This window comes from Haliotis rubra, unplaced genomic scaffold (genome assembly GCF_003918875.1).
Source record: "Haliotis rubra isolate DU_JTF1 unplaced genomic scaffold, ASM391887v1 Scf37, whole genome shotgun sequence".
NCBI lineage: Eukaryota > Metazoa > Mollusca > Gastropoda > Lepetellida > Haliotidae > Haliotis > Haliotis rubra.
This window is the reverse complement of record NW_025767046.1, coordinates 1,179,506-1,189,810: the sequence shown is the minus strand read 5'-3', so window position 1 is coordinate 1,189,810 and position 10,305 is coordinate 1,179,506. Positions and strand designations below refer to the sequence as shown.

Sequence of the window (10,305 nt, the reverse complement as noted above, 5' to 3'; positions counted from 1 at the left end):
TCAAAATATATCCCATATGATTTCATATACTAGATTTTGCTCTCAGACGACAATGATAATCTTCATTTTCTATACTATTCAATGGTCACATTTAAAATAGGAAAAATACAAAACCGGAAGTAGTGCCCGTTCTCCGCGGAGCTGTAATTCAAGCAATCATGGAGGGCGGAAGAGAACGAGAACAGTTGTTGGCATTGAAAGGTAGGTGTATTTACAAGTTTCTTCTTCTTATATGAACACAAACATTGGATTATAGAGTACACCAAAAACATATAATTGTGCTCCCTTAATATGACGATAACTGGACAAGTGGGTTTGTTTATTTTGGCATATACCTGTGTTCGCATCAATCGTTCCTTGGGATCTGTAGCAGTCGACGTTTGCTAGCAGACGATTATTTCCAGTTTTTCCGTGAACGATTTTTCTGTGACACAGATATGATATCAGCCAAATGTAATTATTGCCGACTTATGATTTTGCCTATTGAATTATGATGTGACAGTTTGTCTTTTTGACGTTCAGAGCATCTGAAGGTACTTTTCTTTTTCGAGGACTCAGCATAGTACCTAGTCTTATGGATTTTCGGACGCTTAAGAACATCAGTTGTTTTCTCGATTGTCGTAGGAACAATTTAACACATGTCACTAATTAAGAAAATATTACCTTAAACACAACCCATCATCCGATTATTTACAATGTCTTTGTGAGGCAACCCACCTCATTATTGCGAGAGTGAACGCTGTCGTCAGAAAACATATAATCCGACAATATTTGATTTCATGAAAGTAAATGATTTACAGATATGTAACCACAATACAGGATATAATTAATGACCATGCAACCCACCTATTTCACTACAATCATAGACAAATAAGAGATTTAGCCTTTTATGGTTAAGAGGTGTAACACTGTCAAAGCTGCTGACTTGACAGTGCACACAACCGACCTATCAACTTTTGGTTCATGTGAAGTACCGCACACTTATCACAACAAACTTGTTATTCAGAATTTGGTGCCTATGTTATGATGTAAAACAATCTAAAATAGGTAATTACTCCATAAACATTTATGATTTGTGAATAGGGTTTCAACTTCAATTATTGGAGTTTTCATGCAGGCCTGCAGAAATGTTGTATGTGTCATACTCAGTTGTTCATTCATTGGGAGCCATTCACTGAAACTCTGTGAAAGTACCAGCAAATGTGGCTGTGGAATGCAAGAGTATGCAAGGATAATTCAACAGACTGAACATGGTCAAGTAGGCTTATGCTGGCCAATATCAGTAGGTAAGGAAAACGAGCGAACACTTGTTCTTTGTGATACTGAAGTACAATGTAGTAATGACCTTTAATACAGATTTATTTTTGATCAAAAGTAAACTATGAACCAATTTGTTTCTGTTCCACTAATGCATGCTTTCTTTCTGATACTAACATATCTAAGATATTTTGTAATTATGACAATACCCACACTATCAAATTTTTGGTGTATTCCCATACTGCCTACAGGTTAAAACAACATGATACGGTCCAGTGATCAAGGAAGTGAATACACCGATCTGACCTGTTCTACCCCTGCTAAAATGAACTTGACAAGTTAGCTGGTTAATACTATGGTGTCTTCCCACTCTGCCTACAGAAGTTTAAAAAAATGACAAGTGTTGGTTTTCTTTTCCCACGCTGCCTACAATGTTTTTGTTGGCAGTTTCGGATATAGGCAGTTTGGAACTGTAGGCAGTATGGGACCTAACCAAATTTTTAGCAAGCTCAGGCCAGACCAGTTTCTTTTCTTGTTTTTAGATAAGCCTTCTGTTGATTCGGTTTAATCAACACAATGAGGGCAAAGGATGTAATCCTTTGTATCTATCAATACTGGAATTACACCATATCTAAATATAGATGAACTACCTGGTGTAAAGAAACAAATCAAGAGGCTAACTAATGAAAAGAGATTTTTAGAAATGAGTGAATTCATTTGTTTTCATGTAATGTTTGTTTCCCTCAAACTGAAATGCTAAGTCAAACAAAAACATTTTCCCATGTCTCTTATCACATTGATAATCTGTAAAACAAGAACTGAAATAGACCTGGACAGTGCTAAAAATAATTTTACTAATAATATTTGACTCATGAGGTAAGTGCTTCTTTGAATGTTGATTGATGCTGATATTGATTTTATTCATTGTATGATAAGCAGTTCAAAAGCCCAAAATATACTTGTGATGAATCTGTTTTTGGGTGTGTGTTTTTGCAATATGTCACTATAGATAGATCTATGGTTATCTTTGGTAATTTAAAAATGCTGTTTTAATACAAAGACTCAGGCATTTTAAAATGAAAAAGACACGAGACTGGCTTTACAAGATGAAGAATATATGTGATTGGGACTTCTGTTAAGCTAACAGGTGCAAATGTACTTGTTGTCAGTGTTGTTATCTGTTTTTCATCTTCACATAGCACCTATTTATCATGTTTATATTGCAGTTGCTGCAAGAGCTATTTGAGATACATGTTGGATTTCTGGACTAGCAATATATATCTTTTATTCTCACATATACTGTTGCATGGTACTTATACTGGTACATGGCATTTGTACTGGTACATGGCATTTGTACTAGTACATGACATTTGTACTGGTACATGGTACTTATATTGGTGCATGGCATTTGTACTGGTACATGGTACTTATACTGGTACATGACATTTGTACTGTTACATGGTACTTATACTGGTACATGGCATTTGTACTGGTACATGGTACTTATACTGGTACATGACATTTGTACTGTTACATGGGTACTTGCATTACTGGTATACTGGTACATGGTACTTATACTGGTACATGGCATTTGTACTGGTACATGGTACTTATACTGGTACATTGCATTTGTACTGGTACATGGTACTTATACTGGTACATTGCATTTGTACTGGTACATGGTACTTATACTGGTACATGACATTTGTACTGTTACATGGTACTTATACTGGTACATGGCATTTGTACTGGTACATGGTACTTATACTGGTACATGACATTTGTACTGTTACATGGTACTTATACTGGTACATTTGTACATTTTGTACTGGTACATGGTTTGTACTGGTACATGGTACTTATACTGGTACATGGCATTTGTACTGGTACATGGTACTTATACTGGTACATGGCATTTGTACTGGTACATGGTACTTATACTGGTACATTGCATTTGTACTGGTACATGGTACTTATACTGGTACATTGCACTTTGTACGGTACATGGTACTGTTACATGGTACTGATATTGGTACATGGCATGGTACTGTACTGGTACATGGTACTTATACTGGTACATGGTATTTGTATTGGTACATGGTACTGATATACTGGAACATTGCATTTATTGGTGCATGGTACTGATATTGGTGCGTGGTACTGATATTGGTGCATGGTACTGATATTGGTGCATGGTACTGATATTGGAACATGGTACTGATATTGGAACATGGTACTGATATTGGAACATGGTACTGATATTGGTGCATGGTACTGATATCGAAACATGGTACTGATATTGGTGCATGGTACTGATATTGGAACATGGCACGGATATTGGTGCATGGTACTGATATTGGTGCATGGTACTGATATTGGTGCATGGTACTGATATTGGTGCATGGTACTGATATTAGAACATGGTACTGATATTGGAACATGGTACTGATATTGGTGCATGGTACTGATATCGGAACATGGTACTGATATTGGTGATATTGGAGACATTTTTGACGAAATTAGAGGTCATTTTCGTGTTAACTGGCAAAAGTTTAATTTCAAACTTCGTCTGAAAGACGATAGTTTTAAGCACATGCTCCAAAACATCCCTCCAATCGTTAGTAATCAAGGGGAAATCCTGATGACGTTCCTTTTCTCTGATTGGTCAATTGTGGACACACATGTCGCATGTTCCAAATAAGGTAGTATGTTACTACGACTGCCACAACTTTAACACACACGATCGGTGAGTTGTATTTTGCTTGTCGCTTGATTTCAATCTTGTTTATTTGACTTGCTTAGCTATGGCTGTAAGGAGAATGGTGTATGATGATTTGTATGAGTTGTGTAGAGATGAGAGAAAGTTGATGGATTGGTTGGAAGCGTTTGGTTTGATTAGAGATTTCAGTAGGAAGTGTGTTAAGTGTGACAGTGGGAGTATTGGGAAGCAGAAGGATTCGAGTCGGAGTGAGGGTTATGTGTGGCGTTGTTTGAAAAAAAATATGCTATTATAAGATTGTAGCAAAACGTGATTCTTGGTTTTTTAATTGGTTAGTGAAATTATGAAATTTACATTTTATCGGGTTTATCATGTGAAGGAGAATTTTGTGAAAGTGCAGTTGCGTCTGGGATCAGATCATACTTTAGTTAACTGGATTAATTATTGCAGAGATGTGTGTTTGTTTGTGATGGAAGAGGAGAATGAAATGATAAGTGGGCCAGGGATTGAAGTGGAAATTGATGAGAGTAAGTTTGGGAAGCGCAGGTTTCACCAAGGAAGGCAAGTGGATGGTGTGTGGGTGTTTGGGGGTATCGAGAAGGAAAGTAACAGGATGTTTTTGGAAGTTGTAGAGAAGCGTGATGCGGATACCCTTTTGAGTGTGTTGAGAAAGTGGGTGTGACCGGGATCAGTAATTCATTCTGACTGTTGTAAGCGGAGACCATATAATAGATAATCTATTATATGGTCTCTGTTGTAAGGCGTAGGCTAGACTGAATGAGATGGGACATAGCATGTGACAGTGAATCATAGTAAGGAATTTGTGAATGCAGAGAATGGTGCGTGTACTAATAGAATTGAGAGTACGTAGAGAGGTGAAAGCATCCCTGCCCAGGTATGGAACTACGAAAGGATTGTATGATAGTTATTTTGTTGAGTACATTGTGAGGAAGAAATATTTACGTTGTTCTGATGATCCTTTTGTTACATTTCTTACTTTCATCCGCCGTGTATTTGATAAAAAAAAGCACATGATTATTTTAAAACCACAAATAATGAAAATGAAAATAAAGAAAATGTAGATGGAAATGAAAACATGCCTGTCGATGAGTTCAATGCTTCAGCAGATTTGTTCCTGTGAGGTAAGTGAAGCGTTTTGATATTTGTTGTCCAAACGCTGGACATGATCTGCTAGATATCACGTAAACCTACCTTTTTGTTTATTGTAAATGAAAATGAAAAATGAATGATACATTGATGCATCTAAGGGCTAAAACATATATCATTGTTGAATTAAATAATACTAATAATCATTGAATTTCAAGGGCTAACACGAAACATGTACCCCAATACATTACTGGGGTCTTTTTATGTTAGTGTCTTATAAAAAATATGAATCAAAATTGCAATTGACAAACTCAGAAAATAATACTAACCCTAAAACAGTGTTGAAGGGGAACAAAGGGCAAGAAATTATTATCTATTAGTATCCAAGGGCTTGAATAGGCCCAAACAGCGATCTTGTCAATCGCTAGAGTAAACAAAAAATGACGTCAGCGTTAGTGCTCTCTTCAATGTAAATATGGCTTCTGTGCATGTCTGTAGCATAAACTTCCGAGGTCCCATAAAGTGCAGTCTACTTTCTAAGGACCAGAAAATCTATGTCTTGCAGACAGCGTACAAAACAGAAATATGTGTTCAGGAACACATTATTATGTATCATTTTTTTGTGTAGACATGTAAGCTCCCAGATTTTCCCTTTTCAAAGTACACCTTGTCTGATTCTGGGAGCAAACACATTGTACCCTTGCCATAATGTTATAACATGCCCTTAACAATTAGTGTAATACAGGCTTCATTACACTTTGTGGGAATTTTGTTTTGTTGATCCCAGCAACAGCTGGATTGGTTGGTCAGACTCAGTAACTCAGTTGTTAGCATGTCATCATGCCTAGACAGGTGTTGATAATATCAGTCACCTGTTTGTCTGGTCCAGACATGAGCATTTACTGTCCATCGTCATAATGCTTGAATATTGTTGGATGCAGTGTCAAGCAACAAACAAATCTTGAGTTGTTGATTGAAGAATGATTAAATATTGTAAAGCAAGAATCTAATGACTGACAGAATCTTCCCCCATGTGTCAGGATATCATAAGCTGCCTTTGACTTCTCCTGTCCATGAAGTGTTGTAATGGTTTTATCAGGGTTTCTAATGGCATATGTGGGCTGTGGGGTATCCTAGTGGTTAAAGCGTTTGCTGATCATGCGAAGCCCCAGATTTGATTCCCCCACATGGTTACAATGTGTGAATCCCATTTCTTATGTCCAAGCCATGATATTGCTGGAATATTTCCCAAAGTTGAGTGAAACATATTTACTCACTCACTCACTCACTCTAATGACATTTCTTGGTGTGTGCACATATGTACAGTGTATTGAAGAGACATAAAATATCTCAACAGAATGAAAGCACAAAATGTAGACTCAAGCAAGGGAGTAAACTCCTTAAGTCTTGTGGACAGGAGACCTGGCTAAAGCTCTTCAGAAGCATTTAAGGACAGTAGTTTCAGTAAACATAAAATTGACTTGCAATGTTTTGATACATGACTTTTGATGAATTTATCTACACCTCATCAGAGGTTGAGTCTTCAGCAAATGTTAGTAAAAATTCATGTTAATATCATTATAACTCATGTTGTGACTTGGCAGAGGTGACCTGTATGTCACTGGTAGCATGGTATTACACCATAACTATGGTAACATGTGACAACATCTTTTTGGTACCATGAACATAATATTGTGATTGTTGTTGCTGGTTGAGGTCACATTGACGAGGGGCGGTGGGGTAGCCGGGTGGTTAAAGTGTTCGCTTGTTACACCAAAGCTCCAGGTTCAATTCCTCACATGGGTACAATGTGTAAAGCCCATTTTTGGTGTCCCCCGCCCTTGATATTGCTGGAATATTGCTTAAAGTGGCATAAAACTCAACTCACTCACTCACTCACTCACTCACTCACTCATACTGAAGATATGAATAACTCATCAATATACATAATGTGGTTGTATATATGAGTGTGTCATCAATATAGAAGAAAGGTTTGAAAATATGAGTATGTCATCAGTATACAAGCAGAGATTGTAAATACATCATCGATATGTAAGCAAAGGTTGTAAATACATGTATGAGTGTGTCATCAATATACAAGAAGAGGTATATATGACATCAGTATACAAGCAGAGATTGTATTTTTTAGTGTGTCATCAATATACAAGAAAAGGTTGTATTTTTGAGTATGTCATCAATGTACTAGAAAAGGTTGTATATATGAGTATGTCATCGATAAATATGCAGTGGTTGTAAATATGAGTATGTCATTGATATAGAAGCAAAGGTTGTATACACGAGTAACTCACCAATATACATTTTGCAGCTATATCAAATCTGGAAAAGGGTAACAAAAGCAACTGTTTATGTGTGTTAATAACATAGACACACCCTAACCATAATCAACTTGAAGAAAAAAGCCTTTGTTATGAAATCAGATTAAATCACAACTGATGTGGAACAGACTCAAAGAATTTCTCACATTAAAACACGCACCTGTCACTGGCAGATGTGTTATTGATCCACTATTTCAGATGCGGTTGGTGGGATATGTTTCATTATAAGCAAATGCTCAATTTATTATTGTGCAGTAACTCGCAGCCTTTTCATTTTCATACTGTGAATCTGGACGTGACCATCATACTGTCTCTTTACAGACATATATCATGGTTTGTCATGTTGACTGCTATTGCAGTTCTTTCAAAAAATCATTCAAACCACTGTAGTGGAGACAGCATTTGCCTAGAGAGAGGAAAGTTGTGGTTAAGTGCCCTGGTTGCATCATACCTAAAGACAATATAAAATGGTATTTGTTGTTACTCTTTTTGGTGGTTGTTTTTTAAGGATTAAAATAAGGACAGTAAAGCTTGGAGTTAGTTATGGAGCCATGTAAAATTGTGTCATGGTATCTCAGTGGGTTAAGCCTATGGACTGGCATAACTCAGGTTTAGTACAAGCTGCCCCAAACACTTGTGTATGCAGATGTTAATTTGCAATGTTAATATTCCTCTTCACATTCTCCAAGATTATTCAGAGAGTAAAATCTCTGTTCTGTGGTGAGAAATTCCAAGGGACCTGCTGGACCATAGGTTCATTTACTTTGATTAAAAAAAAAGTTAAATTATAAAATCAAATCATGCTTTCAAATTTATGAATGCTCCAATGTACTTAGGCCATGATGGATCTAAGTAATGAGGGTAGTGGGTAGCCTAGTGGTTGAACCATTCACTCGTCATGCTGAAGACCCACCAGGTTCGATTCCCTACATAGGTACAATGTGTGAAGCCCATTTCCTGTGTACCTCGCTGTGATATTGCTGGAATGTTGCTAAAAGTGATGTAAATCCATGCTCACTCTAGATCATGACTGAGCTCAGTGGATCAGTGTGCACTTGAATTGCTTTCCTTGGAGGTTGTCCATCATTACTTTGAAAAAATTAGAAGTTGAAGGATTCAGGGGTTGACATAATTTATTACTGTAAGTGTAGCATCTTCATCTAATTCAGTCTGCAATTCTAGCAACTTCTGTAGCTGAGCTACTACTACTAGTCCAATAATAACACCATCAAAATCTACAAGTGATCAAGTTGAAGTTAAAGCTGTTGGACTCACACATTTGCAGGCACAGACTGCTTGGGACTCATTTACATGTAAAACTTACATTTTTCATGACTTTCATTGTAAATTTTAACGGTAGAGAGTATACATCAGCGTGCATTTTGGCCACTTTCCTGGAGCCAAAATCAATTAAATTACTTTCTGTTCTGTAAGTTCAACAAAAGTCAGACCATATAACTAAATATATTGAAAAAGAAAGAGTCTGGCAAGTTGGCTAGAATGTATTTGACAAGAACTGATGTGTGTAACTGCAACTGTTAACCCTCAGTATGCCTGTATGGTTACCTACTGTGAAAACCCCCTTTAAGTCTCTTTTTCATCACATTATCGACTCCCAGAACTCAGGTGCTCAACCTTCACAAAACATTAGCGGGATAGAGTTAAATTTAAACCAGTAACGTCATCAATTTGGTGGTTATTTTTGTAGCTGCTGGTTAAATTTGGTAAGTGTTCCAGGCTTATTTCAGTACGTCCCATTGTGCGGCTCCATAGGGGGCCAAAATGGCTGCCTGTAAGATCAATGAAGGCCCTCCCTCTCGTCACAGACAAAGATGCATTAGGTTATATTTTCATCCCAAAGACCTCTGTATACTGCAAAAAGGGTAAATGGACACGCCACAGGGGAGTGTTCATGTTAGCAACCAGTGATAAGATTAAATGTGACTGAAATGAGGGAAAGTAATGAATTGATCCTATTAACATTTCCTCAGTCATGAACTGTGCTATATTGATACTACTCCACTTTTGATTCATACTTTATCTTTCCATAAGCCCAAAATGATGCATAGTACAGTTTAAACTTGCTTACACATGGATTTTTTCCCATTTTGTCCATGTAAATGAATTTTCAGATATCTGAATCTTTAATGTCAAGTGTGTATTTAAATACATGTAACATATTTCGTAATGTATAAGAAAACTTCAGTAACAAAAGTAACATGTATATATTTTTTTATCATCATTTTGTGATATTAAAAAGCACTTCTACCATGTTGTGAATACCTTGGTATTTCAGTGAGTGTATGATGGAGTTGGGTTTAAACACATATTCTGGATATAAGTTTAATGTTGGAGGGGGGGGAGCCCAAAGTAATGCAGATATCCGATGTTTACCATTTTGGCAAAACCTTTCAGCATGGGTATGGTGCTAACAAACCTAGAGTGTGAATGAGTGAGTGAGTTTAGTTTTGCGCTGCATTCAGCGATATTCCAGCTATATGGCGGTGGTCTGTAAATAATCGAATCTGGGCCCTGTTTTACAAAGCCATCTTAGCTCTAAGACTGTCGTAACTCTATGTTATGACACTGTAAGTGCCACGATCACTTTGTGAAACAATGCCCTGGACCAAACAATATCAACAGCATGAGCATTGATCTAAGCAATTGGGATACGATGACATGTCAGTAAGTCAGCGAACCTGACCACCCGATCCCGATAGTCGCCTCTTACGACAAGCATGGTTTACTGAAAACCAATTCTAACCCGGATCTTCACGGGTCAACAAGCATAATCAGGATAAACCGGGAGTCAAACCCACTAACTTATTGTTCCGTGTATTTTGGGATGCAATTCTGAACAGCGAATTGCACCAGCTTAGATGACTG

General features: G+C 37.1%; 1 protein-coding gene across 3 annotated transcripts in view; it reads left to right on the top strand.

The window, feature by feature from the left end:
• Positions 1–146: 146 nt before the first annotated feature.
• Positions 147–10,305, top strand: part of LOC124285828 (trafficking protein particle complex subunit 13-like) — a 194,562-nt gene continuing 184,403 nt past the window's right edge. For all 3 annotated transcript variants that reach the window (XM_046722096.1, XM_046722095.1, XM_046722094.1), the window contains exon 1: positions 147–201. In XM_046722096.1, coding sequence (XP_046578052.1) covers positions 159–201 — 43 coding nt within the window. In that variant the 5' untranslated portion in view covers positions 147–158. The remainder of the gene's footprint in view (positions 202–10,305) is intronic.